Source organism: Nelumbo lutea, chromosome 1 (assembly GCF_056320005.1).
Source record: "Nelumbo lutea isolate HS-2025 chromosome 1, American lotus-T2T, whole genome shotgun sequence".
NCBI lineage: Eukaryota > Viridiplantae > Streptophyta > Magnoliopsida > Proteales > Nelumbonaceae > Nelumbo > Nelumbo lutea.
In genome coordinates, this window is record NC_142684.1 from 160,189,432 (window position 1) to 160,211,970 (window position 22,539).

Consider the following 22,539-nt stretch of genomic DNA (forward strand, 5'->3'; position numbering starts at 1 on the left):
ATCTAGTTGTTATGTTACCTTGTAAAGAAAAGTAAAATCAAGCAGTTACTTGTGTCTTGATTTTTCAAGAACAATTTAATCCCTTCAAAATTCAAATTAATGATATTTTCAACAATTGTCCTTTAAACAAGTGGTATGTGAAAGTTAAATATTATAATATATATTATTTTAGTAATTGATTTTTTCTAAGCATTTTTTTTTCAAAAACCTCAGAAAGCATTCGCCCTCAAAGTTTTTAACAAATTAAATGCTATTATTTGTAATGTCTCTTTAGAGTGAATATTGAATGTTATTATTTGTAACTACATTTTTATTCATTTATATTCTGAAAAAATTCAGCCTTCTTTCATCTCTTATATTGGACCATTATGTTATCTACAGAATACGGAAACATAAAAATATAGTTGGATTAACTTGTATTTATTGAAACTAATTCCTGAAATGGTCTCTTCCCAGTGATTTTAGGGAACCTAGGCAAGCTGTTCTCTTGATCCATATTTGCTTTAAGAGATTAATTTCGTGCCAGCCAGCCTTTTATGGAGGAGGAATGCCAGTATCAGTGTACAAGAAGATGCAAGTTTAAACATAGTATTTATGTTTTTCTTTCCTTTTGGTCTGAGGCACACTTCGAGTAGGTATGGAGACCGGAGAGAGTGAAGGCAGGATTTGATCCTATGTCAGTGGGAACCAGGAACCACACACCAACTCTACGAGCTGAGCCTAGATCTTGCAATAGGGTTGGGCGGGTCAGATTCAGATTGGGTCAAGACACTTTGGATTAATTTCGGGTTGGGTCAGCAAATGCTAGACCTTAACCCTAAATGTTCGGTTTCAGCTGATACGTATCATTCTGGGACCTCTTCGATATGCCCCTACAGTGGGTGTATCGGGGGTCTGACCAGTTCAGGGGGTGGAGGAACTCTAAATTGTCCCCGTGAACTGGTTTTGAAAAAAATAAAAAAATGTATCGATTTGCCCCATACACCCCTACTGGCATATCAGGCGTATCGATATTTTAAACCCTGGTTTAGGGTTGACCCATGTGTCAATTCAGGTCATTCCTAAAAATAACTAGACTTTCAAAAAATAAAGAAAAATTACGTGAAAATGCCAAAGTTAAAGAAATTAACCTTAAAATTCCAAACATAAAATAACAAAATTGAAAAACTCAAAAATTTAAAGAGTAAATGATAAATAATAAAGACTAAATAGTAAATGTTAAAGAATGAAAACTTCTAACAATACATAAAAAGTCCCAATTAGACCTGATAATTGGATTAGTGGGTTGACCCATGAACCAACCCAACCCAACCCAGTTTTTTAGGGTTGGGTTGAGTCGGTCGGGTTCACAGGTTGGGTCAACTTTTTGCCAAGTCTAACTGAGGCAAACACCACTCTTGTGCTAAAATATGGGATTTAAAGATTTATAGTTGTCCCTCTTCGGGTGATTTAAACAACTTTTTTCTTGGGTTAAGGATGGGCAACATCAAGATTGCTCAACCCAAATATTTCATGTCATGTTTTATGGTCCAACAGATCATCACATTCCGTAATTAACTAGCTTAGTACAGGTTATCTTGTCCCATGCACGTTTTCCTTTAAAACCATCTGTTGAAAACTTGAAAGCACTTTTTTTCCTCTCTTTTAAAGACCCTTAAAATCATTTTCACCTTTGAATGCGAATCTGAAGAAATCCTTTCAAGCGTTGCAACATAATTCTCTATTTATATCAAAATTTCGGATTTATGTAATTTCAGGAATTTAAATCAACCAAAATATTCAAAATACTGATCGCCAGACCTCAGGTTACAAAATTTGTGGAACTCAAGGCATTACAAAATTAAAGTATTCCCATCAGGAATTGAAACTAATTTCAATCGTTGTAGATTGTGTATGCTGTGCTGATGTTATGTTGATGGAAACATGTAGGCGTTGATTTAAATGATTTTTTTTTTTTTTGATAATCGATTGATTTAAATGAATTCGATTTCACATATAGCCAGATTATAAAGTAAAGTGCTAGTGTAGACCCCAAATTTCATGAAACAGCACCCCTAAGTTAGGAAGGGCAACGGGGCAGGGCTGGGATGGGGAGCCACTCTCATCCTGTCCCCATCCTCGCTAGCAGAGATCCCAATTTCCTGTGATTTTTTTTTTTATGATGCCAATCATTTATTTATTTTTTTTTTGTTTTATTAAAAAAAAAAACAGTTTCACTTGCAATCCTATTAAAAAAAAGGTCCAAATATATACAAACATATTTAACCATGTTTTTAAAAAATATTAATATATATACATGCATGCATATATAAGCAGGGATCCCCACAGGTGGAGATTAGGAGCCCTGTGGGCAAGTACTCTCCTCAGCCCCTCCAATGGGGATGAAAATTTCTCCATCACTTGATCCCTGCAGTGCAGGGGGAAAACATCCCCATCCCCGTCATTCAGGCTCCCCTCACAGGGATCCAGAAAGTGGGAAAAATTGCCATCTCTACCTGAAGTCATTAAATTGGTGAAAACTGCTTAAAATTTGCAGACATATCTAGCTCACAACCTCCATTTAGCATACCACCCCATTGACCTAGTAATTCAAAACTTCAAATCAATGTAGCAACAACCACAAACACAATTCTCTCGCCTGCCCTAGTTAAATCTTTTCATTGGAGCTCAAAATAGGACTAATCATCGTTTCAGCATGATAACATTGTGGTTTTTATTTTTTATTTTTGAGAAGGAACATTGTGGGCTTTATCTCTAACCATTTGCCGGTACTAACTCAAATTTCATCTCTATGTACATTCTTGAGACATTCTAAATTAAGGATGTAATTACCTATTACAGTAATGCCACAATAACAACATCAGTCCTCTTTCTTCTACATGTGCAATCAATAATGGTTGACTGTGCTCTACCATTTAGCAGAAATTGAATGATTAATCAAAATTGGCATTGTGAAGGGACATGGTTGCCGTGATCCACTAGAGAGCATAATGTTACATAGAATTAGCTTCTTGTGGTCAGGAAACTAATGCTACAAAATCTGAAGAGCCCTAACAAAAAAAAAAAAAAAAGATATGGAATCAATCTCAATCTAATAACTTCAGAAATCAACAACCAATATCAAAGTTCTGATTGAGAAGTGCCAGAAGAACTATTCCCATTAGGGGTCTTGAAATCAAGTGTATGAAGTGTCTCACCAGGTTTCTGATGTAAATAGGCTCTGCTATCTGTTTAGGGCTCTTTGTTAATTGTTACGAAGCACCATATCTGATATGAATGGATAGATAAGAAAGATTCAACTGCAAATAATATTCACCAAAGGACAAAGGCATCAAGAATATATATAAACATGTTGAAATAAAAAATGAAATGCATGTGACATCAGAGCCAAGTTTGAATGGTGCTTTTAAGTATTGTCAAAAAATGCAGATCTGTGCAAGGTTAGAGAAAACAGTTAACGTTGATACAAGCACACATGTATATATATGGACTCAAATTCTAATAGCAATTTAGCAGATATGGTCGCAACGGTGACTGGTGGCTGAAACAGAAAATTCAGCATTTTGTTTCCTTTATGAGAACCAGAAGAAATTGAACAAATCTTGACATGCCACATCAGTTTGGTGAATGGGACCATCTGCATGGAACTGATGTGTATCATGATTGGCCTAGTTCCAGTATTATGAGTAGAACTGCAGAAGATTTGAACTCCTTATTTAATCATTGCAGCGGGCTCGAGATAGAGAAACAAAGGAACATGGCAAAGGTACAAGGTGGGAAACAGGAACCCCTCTGGCATTTGGTCTCCAATTGTGCTGCCCTGTGGAAGATCTTAGGGTAATTTTTTGATAATCGGTATTAATAATTTATTTCAAAAAAGGGGCACACTCCATGTTTTAAAACTACTACTTAAGACTCTACATCCAAGGCATGTGGGGGGCCTCACTTTTTTTTTTTTTTTTGAAAATTGATACACAAGATCATGGCTTTTCATCAGTAAGAAACAGAAATTTTATCAGTTGTGATGAAAGAATAATATAATGATATACAAGAGTTGTGCCAAGCACCCCTAGGTATGGGCTAGCAGCCACTACCTATCTGATTTATTTGTTTACATCCCTTATTGCTAAGGGAATAATCCCCCAAAAAACTCATTTCAATTTACCCTTTTCCTTGCCAAAGCATCAACTATGCTGTTAGCTAATAGCTGGTCTTTGGGTCCAAGTGTATGTGGCTCTTGGCTCCTAAGTTGAGGATGAAACTTCTTTCATCATATAATTCCAAGACCCTATGCTATTTTTGCACCATCAAACCACTACCTTGGAAATTCCTTCTACCACTAAATTTTAGAGTTCTAAAGATTTAGCCGAAAGGTAGAGTTCAGAATCTAGAGGGAATAGATGGGAAAGCATTATAAGTAATAGCATTACATGCACTATTGTAACGAGGGTAAAATTGTAAAACAAACTTATGAGGAGAATCAATTACTATTAGTAAAGGTGATATTTAATGTATTATTTTTTTAAAGGGAAAAAATAGAGGAGATTTAGTATTTATAATACTAGACTCATTGGACAAAATTATCATTGTGAAATTGGGATGCAACTAATTGCATCTTGCTGTTTTTTGTACAAGGTAATTAGATACATGGCTTATGACTTAGAACCAGTGTTGTTAGGCTTGAACCGGACCAGATAGTTCAAGTTGTTCAACTAGTGACATAGAAACCCAGTGAATAAGTTTTTGGGTCCTGGTTAATTGACAGTTTTCATGGTCGAAGTGAGTTTACCACGATTAAATAGTAAAACCTTTTGCTAAGTGAGCATTCCAGTTTCCTGTCTGATTCAAGTCCAACAACACCGGTTAGAAATATTTACATTCATATCTATCTATAAGCTTTAACATCAGAAAGGTTGAAAACCTAGTTGGGTGGAAGCAAGGTCAAACCAAGTCAAATTAGACATTCTAATGAGTGGAACAATATCATCATCATCATTCAAGCCTTATCCCTAGAATGAGTTGATCAACATACTTGGAGAAGACAACCTATGAAAGAATCATGAGGCGTATGAAGCGTATACCTCTAGCACGCCTCATGAAAAAAGACAACCTATTATTGGTTTCTGCCTTTTTATATAAGATGTGCATGAGGCGCGTGAGGCGTATGCTTCATGCATGCCTCATGAAAAAAGCGCATGAGGCGTACGCCTCTTGCACCTGAGGCATATGCCTTAGAGGTGTCAGCGCCTCTGGCATACGCCTCAGGGCGTTTTGGGAGCGCCTCCAAGCGTATGCCTCCCATGCCTTTTAAAACACTGCTCCAAATCTGGTAAGGCTGGAACAAATATTAATAGCAAAAATATTAACAAATAGAGTTAAACTAATTTTGGAAAAATTGGTATCATCATATCAATGTGCTTTTGTCCCAAATAGACAAATAACCAATAGTATATTAATTGTTCATGAGCTGAATAATTCCTTTAAAAAGAAGAAAGGTAGATCAGGGCTAATATCTTGTAAAGTTGATACGGAAAAGGCTTATGACAGAATTGAATGGAAATGCATCAATAGAGTGTTATAGAAATTTGGATTTTATCAAAGACGGACAAAATAGGTGGTGGAATGCATCATAACGATGTCATGCCAAATTCTAATTAAAGAAATTTCTACTAGATCTTTTAGACCAATAAGGGGAATAAGATATAAAGTAACTGCCTTATCTTCCTAAATTTTTGTATTTTATGTGAAGCACTCACAAGACACTTTAAAATGAAGTTGGGAAGAAAAAGAACAAATTACAAATTGAATTTTATAGAAATGACCAATGATTCCAATACTACAATTTGCAGATAATTTGTATGATTTACATAAAAGCAACAACCCAAACATGTGACCATATTAAAGAAACTCTGGAAAAGTATCTCTAGGCATCTGAACAACTCCTAATTTCAACAAATGCACAATGGCTTATATGAAGACTCTGGGCCATTCAGGGGTGATTGCTGTAATGGGGACTCTAATGTGAAGATTCTTGGCTCATCTAGTTCTCTTCTCTAAACTGTTCAGCCAGCAAATCCCTGGTACATAAACAAAGATGCCGGAGCAAGAAATTCAGGAAGAAACCCCTTCCTATCGTTTATATCTATTAGAATGTTAGAGTAATGTTCGGCTGATAAGAATTCTTATTAGCCCATTCTTATGTTTAACTTATCTTGTAACTGGGCCTGTGTTAATGAGCCTAATCCTGTTTACTGATTTAAGTCATCTGGGTGTCCCATCACTAATCAGGAGCATCCCAGTAATTTCTTGTACCTTGTACTATATTCATATATAAATAATGGCATGGTCGACGGGCAAGTACAGTTCGATATTCACTGCATTTCAGAGGTTCTCTTCTCTTCTTTGCTACTTCGAGTACAGCTCCTAAGATTACATGGTATCAGAGCATTAGCTTCTTCCTGGTTTCAGCCGGCACGCTCTCTTCTCTTGCTGTCTTTTCATCTTCTCTCTTCCTTTTCTGGGTTGCTGCAGTAAAGACCTAGGGGTGTAAGAGAGTAAAGCAAGTTCGAACCTAGGGTTTCTCTTGGTTGTAGGACTCAAGGGAAGTAAGACCCAGAAGTAGATGTCCTACTAGGTTATTTCCAGCAAGTAGTAGCTATCTGGCTACTAAGAGAGGTCTGTATAGGACAGACCTAGTTGAGGACTGATTTCAACAGTCCTAGCACTAGCCGAAAGGGGGAGAGCCTCTTCTACAGTTGCAGCTTCGGTGCACCAGCAAGACTCTTACAGAACAGTGGTAAAGAGCCCTATTTTCAGGTCGGTTACCAGCCCTACTTCAGCCCTGCACAGTACAGTGGTAAAAGCTTACACTGCACAGTTGCAGCCTTGAACTTTTACTTGCTACTGTACCCGAACTGGTTCAGTCCAAGTGAAGTCTATCTAGTGTGCTACCAGCACTGTGAACATTTCTATCAGCACTGTGAACACTGTGACCACTTCGGCCAGCCCTAAACAGAACCACCTACAGCACTGTGAACAACTCTAGGACTAAAGTTAGGATGTCCTCACTATCCGGTGAAGTTTCCTCTAGAGATGGCAGACCTGTCACAAGGTCCTCAAACCTGGAAAACCCTAATCTGCACAGCTTGCAGATTTCAAGTGTGCTGCTGGATGAGTATAACTTTAGAGAGTGGTCCGTCTCAGCAAGGCTGTTCATTACCTCTCGTGATCTCACAGGCTATTTGGATGGAGACAAGAAAGAACCAGAAATTGGCAGTCCTGAATACACCGTGTGGCGCAAGGAAAATGCCACAGTCATGTCTTGGTTGCTGGTCTCCATGACTCCTCGGGTGGCCAGAACTATTCATCATTTCCCTACAGCCGCTAAAATTTGGGAGAAAGTATCCAAGACATATGGCCAAAAAAAGAACAATGCTAGAATCTACAGGCTGAATCAAGACATTGCAGCCCTAAGGCAAGGAGACATGTCCGTGGCAACATTCTTTGCAACACTGAAAGGCCTCTAGGAAGAGCTTGACCATCACTTGATTTTGGATTGGGAAAATGCCAAGGATAAGGAGAGGCATGACAAGCAGATTGAGGAGGGCAGAGCCTTCAAGTTTCTGGTGAGCCTAGACCCTGTATATGAAGGTATAAGGTCACAAATTCTAGGGAGAGATGAATTACCTAATCTTCACCATGTCTACTACCTGGTGAGGGATGAAGAAGTAAGGAGAAAGGAGATGCAAGTTGACTCCCAGACACAGTCAACAGAACTATCTGGAGAACATTCAGCCCTAGTCTCCACTAAGGGAAATAGATTTTCAGACAAGAAGTCCCTCAAGTGTAGCCATTGTGGTGGTGAGAAACACACAAAGGAGAAATGTTGGGTCTTGTACCCTCATTTGAAGCCAGCTGCTCTGAGAAAGGACAAAAGGCAACATAAGGGCCACACAGCAAGTGGGAATCTTGCCATCGACAACAGTAGTAACAACTCACAGAGTACTCAGACAGTGTCCTCTTCCACCACAAGGCAGGCTGCCGACTCCTCTGGACCAAGTACTTTGGGCTTCACAGCTAGTGAGGTAGAGGTTCTCAATCGGGCATTAGCCCGTTTGAAGAACAATTCTTTAGCTTCCACCTCTCTTGCCAAATCAGGTACAACCTCTACATTTAGTGCAACTAGTTCCATTAATTCTACCTCTTGGGTGATTGATTCCGGAGCCACTGACCATATGACACATATGTCCTCCTTATTCTCTTCATATCATTTGTTGTCTGGCCAGGATAAGATGAGAGTAGCTGATGGGTCTCTCTCCACCATCTTTGGAAAGGGGGTGGTTGACCTAAGCAAGGATCTCTCTCTTAAATCAGTCCTACATGTTCCTAGTCTTACCTCAAATCTGTTGTCTGTTTCAAAACTTACAAAAAAATTGAACTGCAGTATAACTTTTTTTCCTTCTCATTGTGTTTTCCAGGATAGATTGACAAGGATAACGATTGGGAGTGGTCATGAGTATGGGGGCCTCTACTATTTTGATGTAGATATCAGCTCAACCCTACAAGCTTCTGCTACTACTAGTCCAGAAAGTGTAGAGTCAATAGCTAGGCTGCACTTGTGGCATGCTAGGCTAGGTCATTTGTCTTTTTCTTCGTTAGCAATGTTGTTTCCCGAATTATGTAAGGGCATTCCAAGTCAGAGTTTAATTTGTGATGTGTGTCGAATGTCAAAACAATGTAGATCAATGTATCCAATTTCTAGTAATGGAATTCAAGCCCCTTTTGATTTGGTTCATTCTGATGTTTGGGGTCCTTCACCCATTGTTTCCATTGATGGCTTCCGTTACTTTATCAGTTTTATTGACGATTATTTTCGGTGCACTTGGATTTATCTGTTAAAAGGACGTGATGAAGTTCCTCGGATAACTATGATGTTTTGCAAGATGGTTGAAGCACAATTTGATAAGAAGATTAAGCAATTCCGTTCAGACAATGCAGCTGAATACTTTGAAAGATCCCTGGACTCATTCATGGAAGATGCAGGCATGTTACACCAATCATCATGTGCTTACACCCCTCAGCAAAATGGGGTTGCTAATCGCAAGAACAGGCACCTAATCGAGACAGCTCGAGCCCTACTTTTCCAGCACAATGTGCCCAAGCAATATTGGTCTCAAGCTATATTCATTGCATCATACCTGATAAATCGGATGCCATCTAAGGTACTGGGTATGAAGACTCCTTTCTCTGTTTTGTGTCCCATTCTTCCAAATTTTCCTCTTTCCCCACGGGTTTTTGGTTGTACATGCTTCATACATGTGAAGGATCCAAAGAAAACCAAGCTGGATCCCAAGGCTACAAAGGGAATTTTTTTGGGGTACTCTCCTACGCAAAAGGGGTATAAGTGTTATGATCCTGTCTCCAAGAAAAAATATGTCACCAGAGATGTAGTCTTTTTTGAGTCTCAACCCTATTTCCAGTCTTCTCAAAATCCTCTTCAGGGGGAGACTAGTGGGTTGGAAGAGGATTCTCATTCTCCCTTCTTTTTTGTTCCCCTTTCATCACCTTCCACTACTCCTAGCTGTAACATTCCCGGTCAACCTAGTGAGACTCCCACTGTGCCAGTTACTTCCCCAGATTCAACTGATGCTTCTGAAGGTTTCAATAGGCAAGAGAAAGAGATACTTACATACAGTAGAAGGAAGAAGGGCCCTCAACCTCATGATTGCAACCAGTTGAACTCAGATCAATCTGTCTCTGCAATCCAAGGTAATTCTGACTCACTCAATTCAGATTTGGATCTTCCCATTGCTCTCCGTAAGCCTGTTCGTTCTTGTACCACTCGACATCCCAGCTGATTATGTTTCTTACTCACACTTAACCCCTGCCTATCATTCCTTTGTGTCTGCTCTTTCCTCTTTATGTGTCCCTTCCAAGTACTCAGAGGCGGCATTTGATCCAAGGTGGCAAGAAGCCATGAATGAAGAGATGAAAGCCCTAATGAAAGCAAGAACGTGGGAATTGGTGGACCTGTCAGAGGGGAAAGGCACTGTTGGGTGCAATTGGGTATTCACAGTAAAGCACAGGGAAGAGGGTCAATTGAGAGGCACAAGGCCAAAAGGAAGAAATTGACTACAAAGAAACCTTTGCCCCAGTAGCAAAGCTCAACACAATCAGGTTTCTACTGTCACTAGCAGCAAAATTCTCTTGGGAACTTCATCAGCTAGATGTGAAGAATGCCTTCCTAAATGGTGATCTTCATGAAGAGGTATTCATGAAACCCCCACCTGGATATGATGTTGGAAAGAAGGTGTGTAAACTAAGGAAAGCATTATATGGTTTGAAACAGTCTCCTCAGGCATGGTTTGAGAGACTTTGTATGGCCATGAAGAAAGTGGAGTACACTCAGAGCAGTGCAGATCATACATTGTTTACAAGGAGACAGGATGGCAAATTTATAGCACTCATTGTTTATGTGGATGATATGGTGATTACTGGAAATGATGTGAAAGAGATGAAGAGACTGAAGGAGTTCTTAGCTTCAGAATTTGAGATCAAAGACTTGGGAAATCTGAGATATTTTCTTGGGATTGAAGTTGCTAGATCAAGAGAAGGAATCTACATATGTCAACGAAAATATGTGCTAGATCTCCTAGAGGAAACAGGCATGATGGGGTGTAGGCCAGCAGACACTCCAATAGAACCGAACCATGAATTACAAGAATCAATGGGTGAGGAATATTGTGATAAAGAAAGGTACCAAAAATTGGTAGGAAAACGGATATACTTATCCCTTATTCGGCCAGACATTGCCTATGCGGTGCATGTTGTCAGTCAATTCATGCACTCACCAAAGACCCCTCATATGAGAGCAGTGGAAAGAATTCTCAGATACATAAAGACTTGCCCAGGGAAAGGAATTCTATTCAGGAAAAACAACAAACTTGAAATTGAAGCCTACACTGATGCTGATTGGACTGGGTTTGTTGGAAACAGAAAATCAACCTCAGGTTACTGTACATTCTTGGGAGGAAACCTAGTCACATGGCATAGTAAGAAGCAGAATGTTGTGGCTAGATCAAGTGCAGAAGCATAATACCGAGCTATGGCACACGGGGTTGCTGAACTCTTATGGCTCAAAACTCTTCTTAATGAGCTTGGTATCAAGACTGAGGGTCCTCTCAGGCTGTATTGTGATAATAAAGCTGCTATCAACATTGCCAACAATCCCGTGCAGCATGACAAGAGAAAACATATTGAAATTGATCGACACTTTGTCAGAGAGAATTATTTCAGGAGAACTCTGTGTGCCTTATACTCCATCAGAGATGCAGATTGCAGATGTATTAACTAAAGGGCTAGCAACAACAAAGTTCAGGGACATACTTGGCAAGCTAAGCATGATTGATATCCATGCTTAGCTTGAGGGGGAGTGTTAGAATGTTAGAGTGATGTTCGGCTAATAAGAGTTCTTATTAGCCCATTCTTATGTTTAACTTATCTTGTAACTGGGCCTGTGTTAATGGGCCTAATCATGTTTACTGATTTAAGTCATCTAGGTGTCCCATCACTAATCAGGGGCATCCTAGTAATTTCTTGTACCTTGTACTATATTCAAATATAAATAATAGCATGGTCGACTGGCAAGTACAGTTCGACATTCACTGCACTTCAGAGGTTCTCTTCTCTTCTTTGCTACTTCGAGTACAGCTCCTAAGATTACAATATCAAATAGAGATGCTATACATCTCTAAATGCCCTCTTTGGGACTTCCTCTTCCAAAAAATACAGAAGAGAAAGGAAAGTACGTTGACCTTCAAGCCAGTACACAAGAAAAATGACTGCTCAAGGTTCAGTCAACAAAGCCCCGATACACAAATGAAGGTGCTGGAGATGTTATTGCATTTCTTGATGATGCCCCCTTTGGGATTCTCTCCTAAAAGCACAGAAGAAAAGGCAAGTATTTGACCTTCCAGAGAGTACTTGAAGAAATAACCATTCTATGGAGATGGTTACCCTAAAGTCATCTTTCATGCAGAGGCATCATGGTCCCTCTAGCTTTAATAAGTTCTTCCTTGAGGTAACTTCTACTCCATTCTTGACATAAAATGACTTTATTTAAGCTGATATTAAATTGTCAATTTATTGTTCTGGTGCAGTATGAGAAGCCACTGGTTACTACAAAGGAAGAATTTGGAAGAAGAAAACAGAAAAATGGTACCTTATAATCTACAGATAACTTAAGAGCTGGTCAGCTGAAGAATTCTTTAACCTGCAGCTCTGTCCAAGGTGAACATCACCAAAAACATACCTGGGACACCACATACTTTATGAAGATAATTTCCTTGTGCTTAATTTTAATGAAAAAAATGGAAGATAAAGCAACCTGTATTCACAGTGCTCAGGCCAGGCACATCGAGCTTTCCCATAATCCCAATAACAGTCTTCATTCCTTAAGGGTCCTCTCTTATCTGTTCAAGGATGACTATGTGGAATGATTTCATGTGAAAGAAAATGAACACAAGAAGCCAATTACTTACCTTTTCTTACAAATTTTGATTTACCATCAGGATGAATATCATGCCACATCTCCAGCCACAGCTCTCGCATTAAAACTGGAGACCGAACAATATTCCTATGGTTTGCTGCAAGACATTGCCAATTTACCATGAGATGCCTGCATATATGTGTGAAAAATCAAACAAAGAAAAGGAAGCTGAGAGTTTCCTTCTAGGACATGAACGAATGGATTAAGCAACACCAAGCATCCAGGACAGGTTAGGAAGCTTAGACTCGTGTGATAGAACTATAAGCATTTAAATGGAGATTGTTTGTGAAACTAACTTGTTAAGCCTTTCCAACTGAATCCGGATTCAATCCTCACAAAATTTGTCCTCACAATACTTACAGCCCTGCATTGGAAGCATCTTCCCATGAACAAAAAAATATAAGTACGGAGATGTTCCAAATGCAAGGTTGTAAGTGTTGTGAGGATGGTTTGAGGAAAAATTTTGTGAGGACTAAATCTGGTCTCTTTCCAACCACCCCAAAACCCAACCAACAGTCCAAACCAAAAAATGGGATAATACTGCTGCACCAAAAAAGTTAAATGATTGTTTGCCCTGCTGTCAGTGTAAGCATTGCAACCCTCACTTGGGGGTATTCTTTATTCCATAAAAGGAAGTATAAAAAAAGTCCATACTTGTGGTTTACTTGTGGGGGGAAAGAAGATATGATTTTTAGGGAGTGGTTTACTTGTGGGACTGCAGGAGATGTGATATGCTACTGAATGGATCCCACCCAACAGAACACCTTCAACCATCTAATTCAATTACCATTCTCAGACCACCCTCAGAGCTTGCAATAGGACTTTTAGCCATCATCCAAATGTTTAAAATGGCATGGATGCAACAAGGTTTTTAACCTGATTTCTAGTTAGCTAACCTCTATGGGTGGTATCAATTCAGTTGTATGTCTCAATTAACTGAATAGAGGACATGAAGTCACACAAAAGGATCCCTAGGTCCATTTTGGAGGTCCTCAGCCCTAGTTCCATACTTAAACATTTTTCCTTTCCTTTAAAGGCTCAGTAGTAAATGATAAAAAAAGGGACCTTATGATGTCTCGTTAAGTTTACATGAATCAAGCATGGAATTGCAAATTCCAATGCAGTAAACTGTCTACAAGACAATGAAGCTCTCTTAAATGTTATCTTTAAGATAATTGATTATTTTTGCATCGAATTGCAAAAACTCTCATGATTATTGTATTATTTTATTTTCATTCTCAAGGAAATGGTAGATTGATGGAAAATTTGATACCTACTGACTAAGAAGGTTTGCACATGGATGACCAACAGAAATGCATAATTCATCCTTTTAACTCCCAAAAGTTCTCATAATTATTATTTTTCCTTATTTTCATTCTTAACTAAACAAAATGACAACTTGTAGCTCACCAAAACTTATTTAGCCATGGACTTGAAAGAAGTTCCATCAAAAGGCAAGATAACAAATATAAAAGGTCCTTCTTACAACTTCAGAAGAGTAACAAAGGTTTTTCATTGCATTTCCATATGAAGTTATAGTAACCGCCCAGTTTTTGGTTAAAAAGATTGTTTTCCAAACAACTTCACTGCTTCTCAATATGCTTATTTAATATTTCAAAATTAACTTCTAATTTCATCAGAATCATACATTTTATGCTTAGGCTTATTACTTCCAATCAAGAAAGCTTTCCTCAAACAAGCACCGACTCTAGAGTCTAGGATACAGATTAAGTCAATGCAGAGAAAAAAGTCTCGTGCAGTTGACAGAAAGACACATCAAGGACTAACAATTCCAACCCTTTTTTAGCAATAACAGAAACATTTTATTAGAATTAAGAAAGAAGATAAAAGTACAGAAAGGTGAAAGGAGAGGTAAACTGTCTAAACTCTCCCCACAGAGAGAAATGGGATTACAACATAGCCCAAAACATTTCATCCCCTCCTACCCCTTTTGTTTTTGGCAAGTGCATCTGCAAAGGAATTAGCACTTCTTTTAAGTTTTTAACCAACTGCAATCTCACTTCCATACCCTGGGTCAGCCACTTAAATTTCCTTCTTTCATTAATGTAGCCCCACATCCCATCATCCTCCTCTAACCAGCCTTTTACCAATTTTGAATCACCTTCAATAATCAACCTCCTAATATTCATCTCCTTTGCCCTTTTTGTACCTTCCAAAACAGCCAGTATCTTGGCTTGAAGTGGGTCTCCTACACCAATTAGGCCTGAAAGCAAAGCAATAGCTTTTCCTTCCTTATTTCTGAAAACTCCTCCAATACCGGAAGGGCAGGTGTTTCCTTAGCTACTACAATCAAAGTTAAACTTAGTGAATCCACAATCTGGTGGAGCCAAATGGGAAAAAATATAGCTTTATTAGGGGTTGAATTTGCCACTTCCCTCCAATTATTCAGCAAGGCCACTATAGAGATATCTTCAAATAAAACCAGGGTTTCCTTCACTACTAAATTCCAACCTTGGTTTGAGGAAAGCAGTGTATTAAATATGTTGTCTGTATACTGTTATTCATTTGTCCTTTTCCTTTCTGACCCTCTTAAGGGTGTGATGCGGGAGCTGAAGAGTCAAAATTGGAATTTTATGATATTTTATGTATTTCTGTATTTTTGCACAGTAGGGGTATTTTTATCATTTTTACAATTTTCTGTGGGGTCCAATGATAGGGTTTAAATTGTATCGTTATAGTTTGCCTATGTTTAAAATTTCAGAGTTATTGCATAAGTAGGATTAGAGTTATTGATTCTTCTTTGAATTGAATAGGATATGACAACTTAGTTTGAGTCCTACTAGGATTATTGAGTCTAACAGTTTGACTCCTAGGATTATTATGAATTTAGAGTCTACACATATGCATGGACGTTTTACACAAAGGCAATGAATTATATTGAGTTTTCTTCAGCTTATGCTAGCTATGGTGAGTGATTCCCATGCCCTAGAGTGATTCTAGGCACTCTGTGAGTGATTCCAGGTATTTTCTCTCTTCTTTCTCTCCCTATTTTCTCTCTTATTACTTTAAGAAGCCATTACAACCATTAACAGCCACAAAACTCTGATCAAGAAGACCATTCAACATTCTCTAAGGACTAGAACTGAGCTGGTCCTACATCAGTTTGGTATCAGAGCTAATGTTTTGTTCGCTATGTTCTCACAAAGTAACTGATTCTATAGGCCTAGAGTATCTTCTAGACAATCTTATAGGTCTAGAATCGATGATTATTGGGTTTCTGAACCATATGGAGGGTCATTGGTTGACTTATTTGAGAAGATGGTGGAAGAAAACAGATCTAACAATGTTGGCTACGGGAGCAAGGTTTTCAAACATGTTAGAAGAGAAAGGGAAATACCAGATTTCAAAGGAGATGATGATCCGCAAGAATTCTTTGATTGGGTTGCTGAACTAGAAGAATATTTTGATTAGCATGATATGCTTGACAAACAAAGGATTAGATTTGCGCGCATGAAGCTGACGGGTCATACTAAAGTATGGTGGAGAAATCTTGAGCAACGATTAGAAAATAAAGTCAATGATCCAATTAGTACATGGGCAGAGATGAAGAGGTGTTTGCAAGAAAAGTACATCTCACTAGACTTCCATGATGATCTATATATGGAGTAATTTCAAGCAAAAGAAGAAACAACAGGTTACAACAGAGAACTTGAAGTCAAGGGGAAGAAGGTATAAAGTTGAAAAGAAGGTAGATGATTCCTTACATGTTAATGTCTATCCTAGAGCTGAAATTGATGAGGAACCTAAAGAAGAATTTCAAGCTATAGAAGTTGTAGATATTAAAAATCAAGAGGGTGCAGGCCAAGAAAAAATAGAAATAGCTGGAGTTTCCAATACCCATGGTCAGCTTGAGGTTAATGACCAAGAAGAAATAGAAGTGGAGCAAGTTATAGAAATTCAGGTGCAAGATACAAATGTGTTGATCGCAGTAAATCCTGGTAAGGAAGTAAGTGACTTTATCTTTCAAGTTCAACTACAACTAATTCAAGAATTACAACCTGACATAGCACAAGTTCCACCAACATCAACGAAGGAATCCTAGAGTTTGTTGAAGAACCAAGGATAGCAGAACACAGAGAGATGGTGATTCCTAAGCTAGAGGTTGAAGGAAAGGTTCCAAATGTTGCAATTTTAAGAGTTTGGATAAGCAAGGGGAAGATTCATCAAATGGTTGGTTGATTAATTAAGTGTTCAAAAAACTAATGTTATCGATGATTTAACAAAGATGGTTAGGGAAGGCAGTGTTTCAGAAATACATTTCTTTCAAGATCCTTTTCTACTTCTGTGTGTGGCCTCTACTCTACAGTCCAAGCATGTAGCTGTGGGAAGTCCTACTCCCTTTATAATTAGGGCATATCAACTTTTCATCCTCAAGTTCTTCAAAATTCAAGGGTGAGTTTTTTTTCAACCGGGGGAGAATGATGCGGGAGCTAAAGAGTCAAAATTGGAATTTTATGATATTTTATGTATTTCTGTATTTTTGGACAGTAGGGGTATTTTTATCATTTTTACAATTTTCTGTGGGGTCCAATGATAGGGTTTAAATTGTACAGTTATAGTTTGCTTATGTTTAAAATTTCAGAGTTATTGCATAAGTAGGATTAGAGTTATTGAGTTTTCTTTGAATTGAAATAGGATATGACAACTTGGTTTGAGTCCTACTAGGATTATTGAGTCTAATAGTTTGACTCCTAGGATTATTATGAGTATAGAATCTATAAATATGTATGGACGTTTTACGCAAAGGCAATGAATTATATCGAGTTTTCTTCAGCTTATGCAAGCTATGGTGAATGATTCCCATGCCCTATAATGATTCTAGGCACCCTGTGAGTGATTCCAGGTATTTTCTCTCTTCTTTCTCTCCCTATTTTCTCTCTTATTCCTTTAAGAAGCCATTACAGCCATTAACGGCCATAAAACTCTGATCAAGAAGACCATTCAACATTCTCTAAGGACTAGAACTGAGCTGGTCCTACATCAGGGTGTTATTGCAATTGTAACTTAGACACCGGCCATTCTTGTATTCTGCAATTCTTTCTTTGAAACAACCTAGGATTGTCTTCTAGACCAGGTCCATAGAATTAGTGCCAGTTTCCATTTATGCTCAGTATCTGCCCAGATTTCTTACTCTTCCTAACACAGCCTCCAAGCCATAGTTGGCTGATATTCATTTTTACCAAGGATACGACCTGTTTTGCCATGATTTTCTAGTTGGAAATTTAATCCTATATCCATGGCCTTAGTTAGAAGTGGGTTGTAAAACATATTTTGGGGGAGGGGGGCTGCAGATGTACTCTATCATGGTACATCTGTGCATAGACTCTTTGGAATTGAGTGTTGACACACTAAAATACCTTGTAATTCTTGCATTCTGTGATGTTCTCTTTGGGACAACCTAGGTCTTTTGAACACACCAGGTTTTATAATTTAAACCACCCCTTGGCATTACCTCTACAACCTAGTGATGAACAAGGCATTCCACAATAAACTGAAAATGACCCAGAAATTAAGTGCATTGCGAGTTGTTTATATTATTGTATTGCAGTATATTATATATATATATATAGGTATTAGGTAATTAGATACAACCAATTAATTTCTATTATAAATAGAAAAGAAAACTTTTTATCAAACAAAGATCTTCCTTCAAGGCTTGGAGATATACATTTTTTGGGGAAAATCATTCAGAAAAAAGGATATATATATATGGTCCTAGATATTTGTTTTATTATATTCTATTGTTTTAGACAATGGTTGTGGTTACATTCAGACCATTATTCTATTTACATTATGTGTTCATAGGAGTTACAAAATTAGAGAACCTGAGGCTTGTTTTCATAGGGCAAGATGGCAATTACTACAAGGACTACTATTGCTATTTATTGCCTAAATCCTAAACTATGATTAAGAAAATTCACCCCTTTGGACTTTAAGATTTTCAAATTCATCCAAGCTTACAGTTTAATATTTTGCTTCTTCCTCTCAGATAAAGGTACTCAGAGATTACCATGCATCAGTTAATCTATATGGACTTGATACTGTACCTTTATCAAGCTCCCAAACTGCTGTCCTCTTTCCAGGTATACTTTCAGAATCTTCATAATAGGTTATATACTTAACCCGAGGAGCCCTTGTCATATTTGGAACTATATCTGCATCATGATGGTGCTCCACATTGAGTTCCATTTGCACATCAGATCCGTCATGCTGTGACTGCTTTTGTTTTTTTTTATCAGAAGAATAAACAAAGAGGTTAGATTGTTACGAAATAGTGTGTTGTTTCCACAGCTAAGGAACATACTGCTAAGTAATTTAAAGATAGACAGATGGTGAATTCTCAAAATACATGGTAATTAAAATTCGTAAAATAGAAAATGATGATATTTATTATAGAATCCACAATATACAATGGGTCATTTACAGTGACAGGCAAGAGTAGAAGGTCCATGGTCTTTATGTAGGATTATGGTGAAACTAATGACCACAACTGCATTTTACACATATTCAAGAAGCATGGTTTGAAAGTGCAGGGCCTTCTAGCACTCAAGGTGCAAAGTGAGTCTACATAAAATATGCAAACCTGAATTTTAAAAGAATTCAAATATTTTAAAAACCTTATTAAATCAAACAAAAATACATGAGCATGACAACTAAAGCATATTCAAAGTGAACTGTAGAATTGAAAGCAAACATATATGGACTGTACCAAAGTACTTCAAACACTCAAAAATTCACAGCCTCCAAAAAGACCCCCTGAGGCAAGCCCAGACAAGTTCATGTAGGGGTTTGGGGAAGCGCTCCTAACCTAAATTTTTGGCCCATATATGTAAAGGGTTTGGTTTCATGATTTTAATTGCAATTCATTCTATTTTAGGACTAGGGATCAGATATTAGTTGTATTGTTATTGATTCTTTGCGGAAAATTTTCCATTTGAGATCTTATTTGCGGGGACTAAGATTTTAGTTATATAAAAGGTCTTTGTTTTGTTTATTTTAAAAGTTATTAGACCATTGCTAGTGTACAAACATGGGCATATTGAAAGGGATGGTAGAATCCATCGTATGGACGTCAAAACAGTTGCGGAATGGGTGGGCGAATTTCAAAAATTTTCTACCTATCTTTCAACTGGGAATCGCATTCCCTAATTTTAGAATCAAGATTCAAGGATCCTACTTGAACCAGAACCGAACCAGATCTGAACCAAAAGTGAAGGGAGTAATTATACCTGATCCAGAGAAAAAATTTCTCCCAAAGTTGGTGTTCACACCCAAAGAAGGAACCAAGATCTGCTCCTGCTGAAGATGACACAACAACTGTGGAACAGAACCAGCAGGGTGCGTCCTACACACTGAATCCTTCACAAGAATCCTTTGGATGACAATGAGCACCAAACAGAATCAGCCTTTCAAGAAAGACTAATATCAAGAACTTTTCTTGATCTTTCTCTGGCAGAGAAAACAAACTGTGACAGATGGTGGCGGCTGCAACAGGAGGAAGCTAGAGAAATAGATGGCAAACTGCTTTTCTTCTCTCTAGGGTTTCTGAGATCCTATCTCACTGTAGTTGTTCAAGACTGCTATCAGTCTTAAGCACTAATAAATTTCAGGTTTGGAGAGGAGAGAAAGTATAGAGGGAAGAGGAGAAATAGTAGTGAGAGAGCAGTAGAACACAAACTTTGGAAGGAATGACAGAATCTAAATCATTTTTCCGCTGCCACTTCTATTTAATATTTATAGATTATGCTAGTTACATGAAAGGACACATCTGGCCTTGGTATTTACATAACACATAATAATGTAAAACTGAAAAATAAGTAACAACTAGAATAACACCAGCAACTAGAATAATAGCAGCTAATCCTAGGAAGACAAGGTACATTCTACCTTACGGACAGAGTGGGACCACAGCTGTGGGGCCCACATCAGTGTTCTCTACACTCCCTCCCAAGTTGGGAGTAAATGTTTATTATTCCCAACTTGGATAGATCCGCCTCTAGCTTCTTTCTTGATATGACTTTAGTGAGGATATCTGCTAGTTGCATAACGGATGTGATGTAAGGGAGGCAAACTTCTTGAGATGAGACCCTCTCTCGTACAAAATGTCGGTCAACCTCAATGTGTTTGGTTCTGTCATGCTGCACTGGTTATGTGCTATGTTAATAGTTGCTTGATTATCACAATACAACATCAGGGGCTTCTCATATTCAATGCCCAACTCCTCAAGTAGAAATCTTAGCCATAGGATTTCAACCACTCCGTTAGCCATGGACCTGTGTTCTGCTTCAGCACTAGACCGGGAGACAACACTTTGTTTCTTACTTCTACAGGAGACAAGGTTACCTCTCACAAGGGCACAATATCCTGAGGTAGACCTTCTGTCATCAACACTCCCAGCCCAATCGGCATCCGTATAGACCTCCACCTTCATGTGGTTATTGTTCTTGAACAGTATACCCCTACCCGGGCATCTCTTCAAGTAGGCTAAAATTCTTTCTGCCGCAAGAAGATGTGTGGTTCTAGGGGAATGCATGTACTGGCTGACAACACTAACAACACAAGTAATATCTGGCCGAGTGAGACAGAGATATAGGAGCTTTCCTACCAATCACTGGAACATAACCTTGTCTTCAAGAAGCTCCCCACTCTCAGCACTAATCCTGTGGTTCTGTTCAATGGGTGTATCTGCAGGCTTGACACCTAACTTTCTAGTTTCTGCCAACAGGTCTAGGACATATTTCCTCTGAGAGATAAAGATCCCCTGTTTGGATCTAGCAACCTCAATACCCAAAAAATACAGGAGTACACCAAGGTCTTTCACCTCAAATTCTTGATGAAAGAGCTGTTTAAGGGACTCAATCTCATGGCTATCATTCCCTGTCACCACAATATCATCAACATATACTGCCAGTAGTGTCAAGGAGGACTCTACCCTCTTGATGAATTGAGTATGATCTGACTGGGCCTGCACGTAACCAAACTTCACAAGGGCTAGTCTGAATCTATCGAACCAAGCCCTAGGTGACTGCTTCAAACCATACAAAGCCTTGTTGAGCCGACAGACCTTCTTACATGTTTCTGCATCATAGAATCCAGGAGGCAAACGCATGTAAACCTCTTCCTGCAGGTCTCCATTCAGAAAAGCATTTTTCAAGTCCATTTGGTATAAAGGCCAAGTGTGACTTGCTGCAACAGATAATAGGACCCGAATGGTAGTCATCTTGGCTACCGGAGCAAAGGTCTCCAAGTAATCTATGCCATAAGTCTGTGTGAACCCTTTTGCAACTAACCGAGCCTTATACCTCTCAATGGATCCATCTACATTATGCTTCACCGTAAATACCCATTTGCATCCAACTAGTTTCGTTCCTTTGGGCAGATCAACTACCTCCCAGGTGTTATTTTTCATCAGGGCATCCATTTCAACCTGCATTGCATCTTTCCATTCTGGGACAGATAGAGCTTCTTGCACTGTTCTTGGAGTAGGGACATTGGAAATGGAACTAAGGTAGGACTTGTAGGTAGGAGATAGGCGATCATAGGATAAAAACTAGGAGATACAGTGGGTTGTAGATGTGGTACAATGTCGTTTCCCTTTACGGATGGCAATCGAAAGGTCAAGGATATCTGTAGGAGGTGAAATGGCAACAATAGAGGAAGTCTCTGTGGGCCTTGGGACTGTAATACCTGGACTTGGAGCTGCAGATGAGATTGGAGCTGGCCTGGACTGCTGATGATCGGGATCAACCTGCCTGCACCGCCTGTGATAGACCCTCAACTCCTGATCCCCCTGACCATCCTCACCATTGCAGCTTTCCCTCAACTCCTGATCCCTCTGACCGCCCTCACCATTGCAGCTCTCATCACCCAATGGAATAGGTAAAGGAACTGCCCCACTCTCACTGCTCTCCCCCTGAGGAGAAACCCAAGGTTAATAGGGTGTCTCCTCAAAGAAAGTGACATCCATGGAG

General features: G+C 38.7%; 1 protein-coding gene across 32 annotated transcripts in view; it reads right to left on the reverse strand.

The window, feature by feature from the left end:
- Positions 1 to 2,688: 2,688 nt before the first annotated feature.
- The window catches only part of PSAT1 (phospholipid sterol acyl transferase 1), a 123,296-nt gene continuing 103,445 nt past the window's right edge, over positions 2,689 to 22,539 (reverse strand). For 4 of the 32 annotated variants that reach the window (XM_088959337.1, XM_088959379.1, XM_088959321.1 and 1 more), the window contains exons 12-17: positions 18,616 to 18,784; positions 12,540 to 12,644; positions 12,386 to 12,470; positions 12,221 to 12,310; positions 3,198 to 3,299; positions 2,748 to 3,050 (exon numbers count right to left, since the gene is read on the reverse strand). In XM_088959337.1, coding sequence (XP_088815463.1) covers positions 12,229 to 12,310; positions 12,386 to 12,470; positions 12,540 to 12,644; positions 18,616 to 18,784 — 441 coding nt within the window. In that variant the 3' untranslated portion in view covers positions 2,748 to 3,050; positions 3,198 to 3,299; positions 12,221 to 12,228. Of the gene's footprint in view, positions 3,051 to 3,196; positions 3,300 to 12,220; positions 12,311 to 12,385; positions 12,471 to 12,539; positions 12,677 to 18,615; positions 18,788 to 22,539 lie in introns of those variants that run through there. The other 28 variants (XM_088959329.1, XM_088959300.1, XM_088959210.1 and 25 more) reach the window with 22 other exon arrangements.